Source organism: Eretmochelys imbricata, chromosome 6 (genome assembly GCF_965152235.1).
Source record: "Eretmochelys imbricata isolate rEreImb1 chromosome 6, rEreImb1.hap1, whole genome shotgun sequence".
NCBI lineage: Eukaryota > Metazoa > Chordata > Testudines > Cheloniidae > Eretmochelys > Eretmochelys imbricata.
Genome location: NC_135577.1, coordinates 111313992 through 111330502, shown reverse-complemented (window position 1 = coordinate 111330502; position 16511 = coordinate 111313992). Strand labels below are relative to the sequence as shown.

General features: G+C 41.1%; 1 protein-coding gene across 1 annotated transcript in view; it reads right to left on the bottom strand.

Annotated features, from left to right (window-relative positions):
* Nucleotides 1-1267: 1267 nt before the first annotated feature.
* The window catches only part of LOC144266149 (cytoplasmic dynein 1 heavy chain 1-like), a 108424-nt gene continuing 93180 nt past the window's right edge, over nt 1268-16511 (bottom strand). The window contains exons 66-78 of the mRNA XM_077819378.1: nt 13869-13980; nt 13342-13402; nt 13140-13263; nt 12489-12602; nt 11949-12119; nt 11483-11700; nt 11188-11291; nt 10526-10737; nt 9465-9618; nt 8129-8271; nt 2900-3068; nt 2193-2320; nt 1268-1661 (exon numbers count right to left, since the gene is read on the bottom strand). Of these exons, the coding sequence (XP_077675504.1) occupies nt 1533-1661; nt 2193-2320; nt 2900-3068; nt 8129-8271; nt 9465-9618; nt 10526-10737; nt 11188-11291; nt 11483-11700; nt 11949-12119; nt 12489-12602; nt 13140-13263; nt 13342-13402; nt 13869-13980 (1839 nt within the window). The 3' untranslated portion in view covers nt 1268-1532. The remainder of the gene's footprint in view (nt 1662-2192; nt 2321-2899; nt 3069-8128; nt 8272-9464; nt 9619-10525; nt 10738-11187; nt 11292-11482; nt 11701-11948; nt 12120-12488; nt 12603-13139; nt 13264-13341; nt 13403-13868; nt 13981-16511) is intronic.

Genomic DNA, 16511 nt, shown 5'->3' with positions numbered 1-16511 from the left:
CCATCCAAGACCTGTGTTTCCCTGTGTACAGGAGTTCAGAGATCTCAAATGCCAAATGGGAATACAGAACAGTAAAGCTCTTTAATTACTAATGCAAATTTTGTTATGCATATGATATTCAAATTACCTGAAGACTACAGGAAGTTTAGACGGATACTCCATGTGGCAACATTCTGCAGTCCAAATACCAGTCTCATTTGATGAGACTTTTAGAAGGCTTAGGGGCCTTCTTGTAAGATTTAGGGCACAAGGAAGTCATGTACTTCCCTGGAAGGAATGTTAGAGGCAACATCCATGTTCAGAACTCACATCCCACAAAAAGCTCCTCAGAGGCAGAGAATGGCAGATTCTGTGCATGAGGAACAGCGATCAAGTGAGACAGTATTCAGAAATTGCAGGTTGTTTTGCTGCCCTAGAAATTTCTGAAGATAAAGGAGCCAAACAAGTAAAAATCTAGTAAAGATGTATTTTGAGAGCAGCAGAGTTTTAAATGTTAGCAACTACTGTGTAACCAAAAGCTATTTGGTTGGGTGGGTCAGATTTTTGGGTCTGCCAGCTTTAAAGTGTCCCTTTAAGGAATGAACAGAATAAAACCACTATCTTTAGCATATGCTATCAGAAGAGAGACACCTCAAGGTATTTGCCATAAGAAGTTTGGTAGGGCTATTAGTTTATGTCAATGATGCCGCTCTCAGAGGTGGAAATAATACCCATTCAGAAAAAATCCCAAGTGGATCTAAATTCAAGTGTCTGCAGACATGTTGATATTAATGCAAAGTTACTTCCTCACATATGTCCACTGTGCTGGTTATTGTATCACTGGAGGTGATGAAACTGTTCTGAAAGTTAGCATTCTGTGTACAGGGTAGTTCTCACTTAAGTATGCAGGTGGTTCATATCTATACCATGTAGATTAAGCAATGTGTGCAGTTCATCACGCCTGTGTAATAGTAATATTGGCATAACCTCTCCCTTGCATTCCTTTTTAAAACCAGTGTTTGCTCAATTTCAACTTGTTCCACTGAATTAATTTTGGCTTTTCTTGTTTCTGGTTACAGGTGATTTATACAGGAGATCTGCAAGTTAAGTACCACAAATGGTAAAACTGGTTTCTTAGTAAGTTAGCATCATTCATTATTGAAGACCTGGGTAATGCTTCACCATCATTCTCCATTCCTTGAACATTTAAAAACATTAATGGAAGTAATTCTCTAGAGCAAGTCATGGCAAGAACAATGCTTTTAGAAATGAAATAAAGAACCACAAATCATGCTACAGAATTTATTGAATGTAGTAGGAGCCATCAAACATTACCATATGTAACTAGAGCCATCTAAAAACCACATCCAATTCTCCCTCAAAACCATCAGTATCACCAGAAACCCTGGCAAGAAGCCCAGCCTCTAGCAAGTCAACTTTACACCAATCCATCTGACAACTTAACCATGCCCTGGAGGTTAAAACTAACACTGTGGACTAGATTAAAGACACTGAATTTTACTACTATTTATCAGTTAGAAAACGTTATTTTGTTACTCTGTGCAGAGGACTGCAACACCACGTTCATAGAAACTGCGAGGATCTTCCTTGGTGGCTATTTCAAAGTCAACAGTGAAGATCAGATCAGCACGGGTGAAGTTCAGATAAACTGGTAATGTAACCTGGAAAAGAAGTTAGGCATTTATTAAAATGTGGATAAGACAGATGAATGCAAGATAAAAGTCAAAGGGAAGACAGCAAAGGTCCCCACCACTGGAAATTATGAAGAGGCATTCCATATTGAACTTTGCCCATCCTTCCCCAACCAAGATCAACTGTACTCCTAAGAAAGAACTCCCAGCCTGCCAGGCTAAAGTGTACTTTTATAATACATTTCTAAGGTGTTGTTCAGACTTCTCAGGACCCAATGCTTCATGAGTTTACATTTCTTGGTACCCCCCAGCTAGCCACAAAGAAAGGGTGGTAGCAATACTGGATCTGTTTGTCAGACTCCTAGGAATTGTAACCCCCAGGTTGAAAACTCATATTGGAAAGGAACATCTGTGGTACTGCAAAATGTAAGACTAATGAAATGGAAGCAGGTATTTCCCCATTTTTATTCCAGGGCACCAGAGAAAGCAGAATTTAAAGCTGATGAGCCACTACTGAAAGAAATCACAGAATAACAAAACTTATGTCTCCACATTACTTACCACATTAGCCTTTTTATCTGCATTTGTCTGCTTGATCCAGCGAAGCTGTGTTATGGGCAATATAGTTGATATAGCATTTGAAAGGGACAGTTTATTGTTACTGCATGTAGCTCCCTGAAGCTTCAAACCTATGAGTTAAGAAGTATGAAAATGTGAAGTCTTTCCTGAAAGTGAAGTGTATGCACATTTAAAGGAAGTTTCCTTTTCCACTCCATTTTCAAGTCCAGAGGTAGATTCACCCATCTAAAATGTGGTAATTGATATTTAGACCTACTGTTAAAATGGGAGACCTCATTTATAAATGAAAAAATACTCCAGAAAAGGTAACAGTGAAGGCTACTAGAGGAATAAAAAAGCCACCAGAGCGCTACCTCTAACATATTGACTGTTAGTTATTTGCATTTATCCATATTGCACTACTCCTGACAATGTTCATTCATAAGGATTCTCAACCCCTATGCACTAGCATAGCAAAGTTTTCCATTAACGTGTTTTTAAATAATGCAGAATCCCCCATAGAAATTGACTTCCAATGCTACTTCTCGTGCAACTGCAATCAAACTTTCACTGTGCTTGTTAACTCCCCTCGGTGTTATGTATCTGATATGGTCTGTACCAGCATTTTTACAGAAGATAAATACTCAGTGTTAAGGGCTAATAGCACCTATTTCCTTCCCTTCCACCTTGTAAAAAGCACATCAGCTAACCTGTGACTCCAAAACTGCAAGCATCCAGGACTGCATTCTGGGTAGTTGTAACATTGACTTCTAGACAAAGTTCTTCCAGGGACCAGCTGTTTGCTTGAGCCACATATTGTCTTGTAGCAGTAATATAAGCCTCAGGTACGAACAAGCCACCCAGGCACACATGGATGTTCTATTAAAAGAATTGTATGTTTTAGAAATTTCTATAGTAGCTACTGCAATGGCACTTAGCTGCATTCAATATCTATTTAAACAAAAAGTTGCACTAAAATATGGACCATCTTGCAAACTATGTATGGCATGTTTCCTCAGATGAAGATTTACCCTCAAAGGGATAGTTTCCTACTAACATACACATGTAGAAACAATTTTATGAATCCTAAAGTCTGTTTTATAGGAAAAAATTAGCAGTTTCAGAAGAGTTCAATATTTGTACGTAATTCTATTGAATATATATAAGTAGAATTAGAAATACAAATTTCCTAATGTGTCAACATTTCCCACAAGGCTGTGCTATAAGGTATTGTCTTCTTTGAGTACATGCAGCGTATTCCATGCATGTGCCCAGCGCACCAAAGCCAGAGAACTTTGCCTAGCAGTACCTATAGAGGCTGTGCTCATGCCTTGGGACACCTCCTCTGGGTATTTAAAGGCAGCACCTCCCTGACCCTTCTCAGTTCCCTCTCACTGCCCATGGCTTGAATCGGAGCTCTGAGTGTTGTTCTCACCTCATGTTTTAGTATCAGTTTTCTGAGCGTTATTTCTTCTAGATCAGCGGTTCTCAAACTATGGGTCGGAACCCCAAAGTGGGTAGTGACCCCCTTTGAATGGGGTCGCCAGTGCTGGCTTAGACTTGCTTAAACTTAGAACAAGCCCTACTGCCCAGGGCTGAAGCCAAAGCCCAAGGGCTTCAGCCCTGGGCAGCAGGGCTCAGGTTACAGGCCTCCTGCCTGGGGCTGAAGCCCCTAGGCTTCAGCTTTGGCCCCCTTGCCCAGGGCAATGGGGCTTAGGCTTCGGTCCCCCCTTTTGGAGTTGAGAAGTAATTTTTGTTGTCAGACGGGGGTCACGGTGCAATGAAGTTTGAGAACCCCTGTTCTAGATAACAGTAGCTTAGATTTTGTTTAGTGTCAATATAGTGTTTGAATAGCAGGCTGCCTCGTGTGATGCCCTCACCAGGGTTCAAGCACCATCTGTCACGTGAGGGGCATCCTCACACAAAGTGTCTGTGGTGTCTCAGTGAGGGACACATTATGGACTAGTGCTCCATTTGTAAGGTTTTTGGGTTGTTTTGTTAAAAAAAGGATTCAGGTGGCGAGAGACTTATGGCGGAAGCAGCACTTTCTGGAGCAGGCCTTGAGGCCCACTTCAGCACTGAGGCCCTTGTCTGATTGGTGGTCACCTTCGTAACTAGCAAGTAACTGTGCTCCATGTTCGGACTCTGGTGTTTCACTCAAGAGGAAGAGGAGTTACTCTCCATAACACTAATTGGGACCACTTCAGGGCTCAGGGAGACTCTTCCTCATCTTTTAAGAGGAGTGCTAACTGGCATCGTACTCCTGGCATGCAGAATGGAGCAGGTCCATCTAACTCAGGGGTTCTCAAACAGGGGGTCACAAGGTTATTACTGGGTCGGGGGGGGGGGTGTCGTAAGCTGTCAGTGTCACTGCAAGCCCCACTTTGCCTCCAGCATTTATAATAGTGTTAAATATAAAAAAATGTGTTTTTAACTTATAAGGTGGGGGGGGGGTCACACTCATAGGCTTGCTGTGTGAAAGGGGTCACCAGTACAAAGTTTGAGAACCACTGGTTGAACTGCTCCCTGGTACCATACTGAGACCAGCAAGAGCCTGTACCATTGACTCTGATTCTGGCCATGGGGTGTTCATTGAGTCCAGTACCAATGATGTCAGGACTGGAGCAGATTGTCTCCGTGCTGGTAGCATGTCAGGCAGCATCAGACCTGCTTTGCCTCTCAGTCCCTGACTCTCCACTAGTTCAGGAATTTTTCTGGGGCCGTAGCTTTTAATGTTTCGTTCTCAGTGGTGCCCATGGCACCTTCTAGCTGGGTTGCAGAACTGTTGGGTTTATTGGCAGTGCAGCTTGCACTGCCCATGTCCCAGACTGTGGAATTGAGGCAGATGCCAGGCCTGGCCCCAAAAGCTCCCCGTCAATGCTTGTGCGCCGTTTAGTACAGTCATTGCCCTGACAATAGATCCTGTTGTCGACTTCAGTACCGTCCTTGACCTCAGTACTGGCACCTCTTGTAGTACCGGGTAGGATTGTGTCTCGCTCAATACCACCAATGCCCAATTCCCCATTCCTCTTTAGTACCGATGCTGCCCCCGTGTTGGGACGCTATTAGTACACCATGTTCCCTTTGCTCTATCTTCCACTCCCTGGGTTTTTAGCAATTGCATGATTGTGATGACAGCATATCTCAGGAAGAGGGGATTTCATATCTTCCTGCATCTAGATGATTGGTACAGAGAGGCAAGTCCAGAGAAGAAGTCCTCATGTTCAGTTCACACTACGCTTACTCGATAGTCTAGGTCTCATCTTAACCAATGGGAAGTCAACATTAATTCCAGTATTGAGTTCACTGTGGCCCTGCTAGACTGAGTTTGAGAGCATTTCTGCCGACCGACTGATTTTGCATTATTCACCACCTGTGTCTGGAACTGCAGTCTCAACCCTCAACCACAGCCCAAGTATGCCTGAGATTGCTAAGCCATGTGGCTACTACATACACACAGAAAGTCCAATACGTCAGGTTACACCTTTGTCCTCTTCAAATGTGTTTGACATTGATCTATCATCTGAACCATCATCTGTTGGACAAACTGGTCTGACTTCCTCTGCCTGTCCGGACTCCTTATGGTGGACAACTGTTCAGGGAACATGTGCCAGGGTGTTCCCTTCACCCAGTCCCCATCAAGCAGGACTACTGTCACTGATGCACATCCTTAAGAATATCACCATGATGTATTATGTGAACAGACGGGGGTACATACTCTAATGTGCTGTGTCAGAAGGCGATCAGACTCTGCCAGTTTTACATCAACAAAAACAATCACTGTGGCCTGTCATTTACCTAGGATCCAGAATCATCTGGCAGATCCCCTCAGTAGAAAATTTCTCCTTGAATTACAAGTGGTCTAAAAATCCCTGTGTCCTGCGGTACCTCTTTGCAGTTTGAGAATTCTGATCTGTTCAAGACAGACAAGAAATGCTATCTATTTTGCTCTTGAGGGTGTGGGTCTCAGTCGAGGCCTCCAGTTGATGCTTTTCACCTGATGCTGGGAATCAGCACTCCTGTATGCCCTTTCCTCCAATTCCAATCATCCTGGAGGTCATTCCCAAGCTGAAACTGGATCGTGCCAAGCTCATTCTCATTGCTCCAATGTGGCAGAAACAATATCAATTCTCTGACCTCAGGTTATTGTCCTCAGGTTATTGGTTTGGCCTTCCATATCTCTTTCTCTTCACCCTGACCTCTTTCTTTCTTCCTTTTTGTCAGAAAGCTCCTTTCCTTGTGGCAACATCATCTGCTAGGAGCACGTGTGAATTGCAAGCTCTGATGGCGGAGCATCCTGACACACAATTTTCCAAAAACAAAGTAACCCTTCAGTCACACCATAAATTTTTATCTAAAGTGGTTTCTCAGTTTTACTTGAAACAAATTATATATCTACCAGTGAAAGTGGCAAAGAGTCCTGTGGCACCTTATAGACTAACAGACATACATGACATGCACCTGAAGAAGTGGGTATTCACCCACGAAAGCTTATGCTCCTATACGTCTGTTAGTCTATAAGGTGCCACAGGACTCTTTGCCGCTTTCACAGACCCAGACTAACACGGCTACCCCTCCGATACATATCTACCCGTGTTCTTCCCTGAGCCGAATTCAACCTCAGATGAACAGCATCTTCACACGTTGGATGTCAGGTGATGTTTAGCCTTTTACAGATAGAACTAAATGCTTCCTTTCTTCATCTCATCTGTTTCATATGTGAACCAAATGAAGGGGCAAGCGGTCTCTTCACAGATGATCTCAAGGTGGATAACTTTCTATATCATGACAGCATATGAAGCAGCTCAGATTGGGCCTCCACAAAGGGCCCGGGCAATGATGATGGCATTTCCAAGTGATGCTCCTATATTAGGAATTTGCAGAGCTGCCACTGGAGCCTGTGTACATATGTTTAAAACCACTATGCCACTAATGCTAAATCCAGATCAGATGAAACCTTTGAGAAGGTAATCCTGCACTCCTTGTTTAAACATATTCCAAGCCCCACCTCCTGCAAATACTGCTTGAGAGTCACCTACATGAAATTCATGGCTGTGACTACTTGAAGAAGGAATTACAGTTCAGGTAAGTAACTGTTTCCGTTTTTCTAGATGTGATGCAGATGTGTATTCCACAACTCACCCTCTGCATCGGAGTCTGTACTCTTGATATTTGGAGCAAAGGAAATGAGGGAGGTTGGGGGTGCACCAACCTTATACAGCCACAGTAGAAGCTAGGGTCACAGGGCATGAGTGCTGCCCCTACATGTACAGCTAGTCAAAATTATTTGCTTTGGTGCTCGGGACCCACACGCACCTACATGGAATACATGGCTGCATCACATTTTGAAGAACAACAGTTACAGAACAGTAAGTAAGACTACGTCTACACTACCACGGTAAGGCGACCTACACTACACAACTCCAGCTATGTGAATAATGTAGCTGAGTGGACATACTTTAGGTCGAGTTACCACAGGGTCTACACCAGGGCAGCGGGGGTTGATGTCAGAAAGTCTCCTGTCAACTTACCTTACTCTTCTTGTAGAGTACAGGGGGTTGACTAGAGAGCACTCTATTGTTGATTTGGCAGGTCTTCACTAGACCCGCTAAATTGACCGCTGGTGGATTGATCCCGGCAGTAGTGTAGACATAGCCTAACTGTTTTTTCCCATTGCAGCAACTATTCTGTATGCATGATCTGTAGCTAGGTTTGGAAAATGGCAATTTTTAAACACAGGAAGTCATTCAGGTACACCATAATATACAAGCACGTTTGAAGGGGTGTCCAGGTAAGATTTCTGATAAGCTCCTTAGCTAAAGCGTTTCAATGCTTTTTACACTAACAGATATAAGCAGTTACAGACTCATGTAACCCTGATTTCTCAGAATTCAGAAAAGCCTTTAATGAGAAAAGGCAATACAACGCAAGATAGATACCTTTAGTTCTTTTGCTCCACCAGAAGCAGCTGCCTGGGAAATATTCTGTAGTTGTTTAATGCGTTCACTGAAGTCAGACACCCACTGAATAACAGTCATGCCAGCAGGTACAGTGTAATGAGACCAGCTATGAGGCACAATACCTAGAGAAGACATATCCAAGGTAAGAGCTCTGTATGGGTATGAGTTGGATTACACACTATTTCCAAATGCAATTTTATCCTTTCAGTGGCAGCCACTTCGCTATTACTGTGTTTTACAACAGATTTTTTTATACCACCAACCACAATGGGGTTCTAACCTAACTGGGACCAGAGAGTACAAGTGTAACACAAACTGAAAGACAAACAGAATTTCATGACATTATAGAAAGCTACCTAGTTTTCTAAAATGTGTTCTTCAGATGAATATTTAAACAGAAATTACTGTCTAAAGTACAACTTACTAACAAATCCTGGAAGACATTCATTAGTAAGTTCAACTGCATATACACATCAGATCTCAAAATACATCACAGCTAATTTTACAATTAAGCCTTTTGCAACATGGAAGACACAAATTTTAAGGAGTTATTGCACAGGTACCACCACCTTTATCCTTGGGTCACAAGGCAAAGAATATTTTATTAATTCAGTGTACAATAGTTCTGCTTAAATCGGTATCTCAACCACCAGCATATTCCACTGTATTGGTACAAAATGTCCCCTTTTCATCATACTGCCAAATGTATGAGCAGAGAAAATCAAGCCAGGGTAACTTTTGGAGTTTCTCTGATAATTTTGTTACAAGTGAGTGCTTAAAACTTAAGGTTTAGATGGAAACTGATTTACGGTCAATTAACACCAGGCTCCAACTGTTTGTTTCAAACTCAGCAAAATCTTATTTTTTGATACCAGTCTCAGTTTTAGTGCTGCCAACTCTCAATTCTTTTCCAAGTCACACAATATAGATGTCCTACTTAAATCTCCAGCTCCTGGACAGTAACATGAAAGTTACATCTTTCATTTAAATAGTTTCTAGCTCCCACAGCTGCAGAACAAGGTTAAAAACCACAATCCAAGTGAACCCCAAAGGCAAAAAACCTAGATTGACTTGAAAAAAAATAAATCAAATTTTTAAGCCAATCTCATGCTATTTGAATGCTTGGGTTGGCAATACTGCAGTTCATATATGTCACAGGACCAACCTCACCATTTTGACTTCAGAATTTTGTATTAGGCAAGAATAGTGTTTTTTCTTTCACCTGGTCAGTGCTGGAAATGAGAAGACATCAGCTGATGTAACAGGATTACTGGGAAAGCATTCTAAAAAGAGAAGCTTGTTTGAAGTAATATACCTTTCACCAATTCGTTTATAAGTGTACGCAAGTAGTTGGTCTGTTTCTTCTTGCCTTCACAAACCTGAAGCACATCGGCAAGATCCTGATGGACATTCTGAAGTAATTTGTCTCCCATTTTCACCTCTCTCTCAAAGAATCGGAACAACGGATCCTTATTTAAGCAAGAAAAAAACATGATGAGCATCTTCTGGTGGGAAAACTAACTTAGCCCTGCAACACTGAAGGGCACTAGTTGGCTGCCCAAATCCCACATACATTATCATCAGCTGTTAAGGTCTCACCGTAATGTTTTTTTTACAATGCAGTCACTTCCTCCACCCACCCCAAAGATGCAGCTGCCCCACAGATAGTCGTTTAAGGGAAGCGAAGCAAGTACTTCATTCCCTACTGACACCAACTGCAGGTGGGAACAACAGTGTGCAAGCTGCCTGCTGCAGTTTGGTCTGATTACTACAAATTCCTGTTCCTTTCTTTATCTACATCCAGAGCTCAAGTCCATAATATGATCTAAATAGAGAAGTTTAATATATAATCCACGTCTAAATCATTCAACAACTTAGAAACTGAGACTCTCCCTAAACTCTCTTGCTTGTAAAACAACCTGTCTCATACTAGCCCTCACAGTTTTATGGCTCCCTTTCATTATTAGTCTCCACTCCCAATTAGCAGAAGCCTCATTATTAGCTACCACCCATCTTTCCAGTGAGGACCGACCAGTGATACTACCTTTGAGCCAACATACACTCCTCAGTTCACTTGAGTGATCAGACATGTGATGTGTCTGATGCTGCACTTACAGCACCCCTGGCTCAGGAAGCAAGAGACTAGAAGTAAACTCTTCTAAATGATACCTTCCCAACCAAATGGAAGTGTTACTCTGTCATAATTTCTTTAACTGAATTACAGCAAAGAAAAGGAAACAATACCTTGTTTCAAAGTCTGCTATACTACTTGGATCTAGAAAGACCTTTTTCAGGCTGCAATCTGAGTAGGATACCTCAGCCACATTTGCATAACCCCTACTCTTTTACAGACCAAAATATGTATATGGCAATCACCTTAATATTTTCCACTGTTCGTTTAAGAGGATTTAGAGTTTGTGGGATAAGATGGAACCAGTTGGAGGCTGTGGTGTGCAGTGTTTTCATCCAGGATGGACGACCATCTGAAGTTGAATCTGTTCTTGCCTTCTTCTCAGTTTCTACATAAGCTAGATCATCCTCATCCTCTAGCATCTGCATTTTCAGCATTTTACTGATCATATCAATACCTGAACCAAAGAATAAAGGAAGCAAAGCCAAAAAAAAAAAAGTAAAGAAAAGTGTTGGGATATCAGTACAAGGAAAGTTTGAAAGAGGCATTAGTGGATTACATTTAACACTTCTGTGATTGCCACTTATTTAAAAATAATTCTTAAGTATATTATTAAACAAGAGTAACCTTCCTTAGGACTAGAACTAAAAGTCAGAGTCTCACTTGTGTAGTATCTTCCTGTCTACTGATGAAATTCTAAGCAAGTTACTTTAAACCTTAAGCATTCATAGACATTTATTCATTATTTTGTGGAGGCTGATATTGTTAATACACATTGAGATACACTAAATAGTAAAGTTACAAGTATCTCAAAAAGGTACTTGTGTCTCCTCTATTTTGAGCATTAAAAAAAAAAGAGTGAAGTTTACATAACTTGTAAGCACACAAAGTCAAATACAAGTTTTACCCTGTGTGGTGAGAAGAACTTTTTCTGCATTGTTTGGTAAACCAAGCCAGGATGGGGTTTGTGTGTCTGGCAGCAACTCAACCCATTGGACAAATTCTTCACATCTGCAAGTGAAAGTTGTGGCAGTAAATTGAACTAAGTTAATTATCCATAATCTCATGCATTTTAATAGGTGACCAGGAATACATTGCCTGGCTAAATACCAATGCAAAAAATACAACTTAGAGTCCAGCTTCTCAGAAGGAAAGCAGGCTACTAGGGTGAGACCAACTGAAATTTGAGGTTGAAAAAATACCTGATTCCATCTGGCATTTGAATATCCTTACGTCCATCAACCTTGCAAGCCAGTTTGAATTCACTATCAAAGCTCAAAGTGGTAAACAAACGCTCCAGGAAAGTGTTTAGCAAACGCTGATCAAATTCATTATCAATGCGACCTCCATAAATGGACTGTGCCATCAATGTCTTCAGAGCAGACCATGGGATCTTGTCAGGTGAAATGTTTTGGCGGCCCTGACAGTAAAGACAATTTAATTAGAATGTGAAGATTCCCCAAAAAATAGGGAAATCGAGTTTGGACAGTTTGTTTGATTTTGGCTTTCATTAAATAGTTTGAAATTTTGTTTTGGATATTGCTTGCTTTCAGCTAATCTCATCAGTGTTTCAGATTAATTTGCCCTTCATTGAACAGTAACCACAAGTAATCCAAATGTTACTCTGTATTTAAAAAAAGATTATGAAAGAGCAAAAAATTCAATTACCTTTGCTGTATCATCCAGCCATGTATCTATTGTGTCACAGGCAGATCTCAGATCAGATTCACCAAATTCATATTTCTTGGACCAGCCCAGGGGAGCATATCGCAAACGTTCTTGAATGATGGCATGGAACCAGGCAAGGAGGAAATATAAACGAGCACGTTCGTTTGGAGACTAGCATGGGGAAAAGAAAATGCATTATTTCTCCACAATAAAACCAAAGTGATCAGAATTTATTAAAAAAGAAACCTGGTTTGCTATAGTGCTGGTGAATGTCAAATGTTTAGTAAACACAGCATCTCCAAGTTTTAATGTATCAGATCACAAAAAGCTTAAAATATTGCTTCCTTACATGACATGCATGTTTTAGTCAGGGTAAAGTGAAAGCCTCTGAAAAGCTGGTTGCTTTACAGTAATATCAGAAGGCATAACATTAGTTTAATGTATGATAGACCAACTGAAAGCTATGAAGTTAAAAATAAACTTTCATAAACAGTTTTCAGTTTCTGAGTTCCCATAACTATACAGAAACCATCGCCTCACCTTGCATATTCTAGAAACAGGAATACTACTGAATGTCCTCAGCATGTTCACCTTTACACCAGGAGGAGGTTCAAACACAAAGATCCGACCAGCACGTAGCAAATTCACCGGCACCTAGGACAGAAGAGCATCAACACAAGTTACACCCTGAGGAATGCTTTCTTCTATGAAGAATGTGATATTTGGAACAAGTTTGTTAACCTACACTAAGTTTTTTATTGTAACAGAGTATCCTCAGTCTTGCAATAAAATGCTGAAACTACCAGGACTATGGACTTACAACAAGAGAATCATATACTTTAACATGAATTATGTACTAAGGGCCAATTACTTTCTAATAAGAAATAGGAAAGGATGGGAAGATGTAGGCAGACTTTTCTTCCTGCGTAAGCAGGGAGACAGGATATTTACAAAGCATTTGACATTACTAGGAATAGTGTGAGCAATACCCTAGAAAGCACCAGGCAGGATTTTGGGGACATTTGTTCCTGCTCCTGCAGATGCATTCCAAAATGCACCCTTTCCCCTGTCAAACTAAGGCCATCATGGGGAATGCTGCCCTGGTTGGTAGGATTCTTGTAACAGTGGACACTGGAACAGCACTACACACCACTTGCTGTGCCAGTCGAAGCCGAACCTGGTTTCAGTTACCTTGGGATTTATCTCCATTGTAAGGAAAAGTCGGAAGCAAGCATGAGGTTGTAAAGAATGCAGCTTCTTCTCTAACTGCATCAACCAACCAGGAGCCAGATGGACATTCTTTAGCATCACCCACCTACAAGAATATATTAACAGAACAGTAACTAACCTGTTATTCACAGTTCTACTACATAAAAAGAAGGAGAGAACATACCTGCCAGATTTCACTGCTGTGTTTATTGCCTTATCTGCTTGATTAAATCCTTCAGCAGAGCCTACAAGCAAAAGTTTATGGTTAGCTCTAGAAACTTAATTGGCTTAAATTACGTTTATACGAGGTGGTAAGAAATAAGACAAACATGATAACTGCCTGGAACAATTTGCTTTTTTTAAATTAGTAAATGTTAATTTCACCATGTGCACACACAAAGATGAAAAAATATTTGAATCAATAATAAACATTTACAGACAGGCAAACAATAAAAATGCTGCTTGAAGACAGATTTAAGGATATTTACTTTGTATATTTTGACAAGTGATGTTGACAATTTGTGTTTATGATGATAAAGCTTTAACTTTTTGAATCCCAATGTCTGTCATTAAATAAAGTGTCTCCCCCATGATTTCCCTCCACTGAAAGTTTTAAACCGTTAAGTGTTCTTAAAAAACAATCAGTATCTGTCAAAAATTATAAAAAATGAAAATCAAGTTCTGCCAAACCTAACAATAATGTATTCTTACCTATAGCAATAGAGATAATCTGTGTGTTTTGTTCAGCTGCAAGATCTTCAACATGGCCACTGGCATCATAGCCAGATACAGAACACATCAGTACAGGAGTATTAGGTTTCACCTGCAATCCAAGACGTTTAAACAAAACATTCACAATTATCATAAGAATAAGCCATATTGATAATTATGCATCTCCCCCAGATCTGCATGGGGAAAATAAATTCCCTTCATCCCTTATGCTACTGTAATAAACTGTTCAGCATAGCTTGTAAGTTGCGTTATATTGCAATACCGGTGAGTTGCATCATACATGCGTTTAACTTATGCAAATTCAACTATACACACTCAGCAAAAAAAAAAAAGAAAAATAACAAGATACCTGTAAATAGTGTGGGCGATTCCGCCCACCATTCCACTCAATGAGCGTATGCCCCGGAGTGAGCATGAGATGGGAGACGTGAATCTGCTGGTCCCTCAGTTGGTCTCAGTTCCAGCGTGCCTCTCATAAGGTGAGCATCTCGCCGCGCTGAGAGTGATTTTAGTGTTTAAAGATACTGTACCTATTTTTCATACAACATGACCCCTTAACGCAAACCAACTACTTCATCTGGTGCTCAACTGAAGAAACAGCGATCTGTTCCAACGCTGGAGGAAAAACTGGCTGTGTTGCACTTATTGAGAGATGATATGTTGGTCTCCAACGTGGCGCGTAAATATGGCCGCAACGAATCTAGCATCTGTGCCATCAAGATTCGAGAGAGAGAAATTTGTCAAGCCGTGGCATCAAATGCTCCGATAACTGCTAACGTGACGAGCCAGGTGCGTGATAAGACTTTAGTGAAGACTGAAAAAGCATTAAACTTATGGCTGAAAGACATGAACTGTAAATGTGTGCCTATCGATGGCAACACGTTGCAAGAAAAGGCTCTTAGCCTCTATGCACTGTTCAAACCTCCCTCTGAAGAGGGACAGCCTTCTGATGAGAAGGAATTCAAAGCCAGCCAAGGTTGGCTTAACAGTTTTAGGAACCGCTTCAACCTCAAAAATGTGCAGACTACTGGTGAAGCTGCATTTGCCAATGAAGAGGCAACAAAAGCCTACCCCAAACAATTAAAGAAAATCATAGAAGAAAACGGCTACCTTCCGGAACAAGTTTTTAATGCTGACAAGACTGGGCTCGTCTGGAAAAAAATGCCCAACCGCACTTACACTTTGAAATCAGAAAGACAAGCCCCTGGCTTCAAAGCAGCTAAAGACAGTGTGACTGTGTTGTTTTGTGGCAATGCAGCTGGGCATTTAATAAAGCCGGGCTTGCTCTACAGAGCTGCAAATCCCCATGCCCTAAAAGGCAAGAACAAAAATCTCCTGTCCGTGTTCTGGAAAATCAAATAAAAATAAAAATCAAATAAAAAACAAAGGCTTCGGTGACGGCAGCATTATTTCTGGATTGGTTCCACAAGTGTTTTATTCCAGAGGTCAAGCGGTACCTCGAAGAGAAAGGACTTGACTTTAAAGTATTGCTGATCGTAGACAATGCTCCTGGCCACCCTGCGGCACTCTGGTTTGCGCATAATGACGTTGAAATCGTCTTTCTCCCCCCCCAATACCACCTCCATTCTTCAACCTCTCGACCAAGGCGTGATTCACTGTTTCAAGGCCACGTATACGAGGCTTACATTCTCACGGATATGTAGGCACTATGGATGCTGATCCCAATTTTAATGTGATGGAGTGTTGGAAGTCCTTCAACATTGCTGATTGCATAACTTATATTAAACAGGCAGTGGATGCAATCAAGCCTGAAACAGTCAATGCATATTGGCGAAACCTATGGAAAGACTGTGTGAATGATTTTAGGGGTTTCCTGACCATTGACAAAGAAGTGGAACTCATTGTTCATGTGGCCAGGCAAGTGGGTGGTGATGGCTTCGTCGACATCCTTGAGGAAGAAATTGAAGAACTAATTGAGAGCCATAGAGAAACATTGACTAACGAAGAGTTAGAAGAACTGATAAAATCATCTACAGAAGACGAAGATGATGACGATGAACAGGAAGAGTCAGCAAGTTGGAATCCTCATAATTTGCTGAAGTGTTCCAAGCAGCGAAACACTTGAATGATTTAATTTCTGAATACGATCCCTCTATGGAACGAAGCCTCAAAATCACACGTAGTATTACGGACGATTTGAGACCATATTAAGAAATGTTTGAGCGGCTCAAGAGACAACAGCGACAGTTGCCAATCACCATGTTTTTCAAGGAAAAACAACCAGCAGTAGATGAGCCTACACAATCAACTTCTTCAGCTGAACCAGAGCCAACCACTTCGTCTTCGACTCGCTCTCCGTCACCCAAGCTCTCTGTCACCTCCGTCTCCTGGATCGACATCAAGCCCTGACAACCCCCTGTATTAACCCCCCCTGCAATTACCCCCTGTAATTAAAAATACAGTACTGTAAAATTATATTTTGCATATGTACTCTTTATTCTATACTGTCCATTACTGTATACATTATACATTTACACATATTACTGTACAGGGTTGTATACACAAAACCATGTACAGTATACTGTACTTTATGGGCGATTTAAGGGATTTTCAAGGGTAATTTTGAATATACGTGATTTTTGCCTTACGAGCTGACTTTAG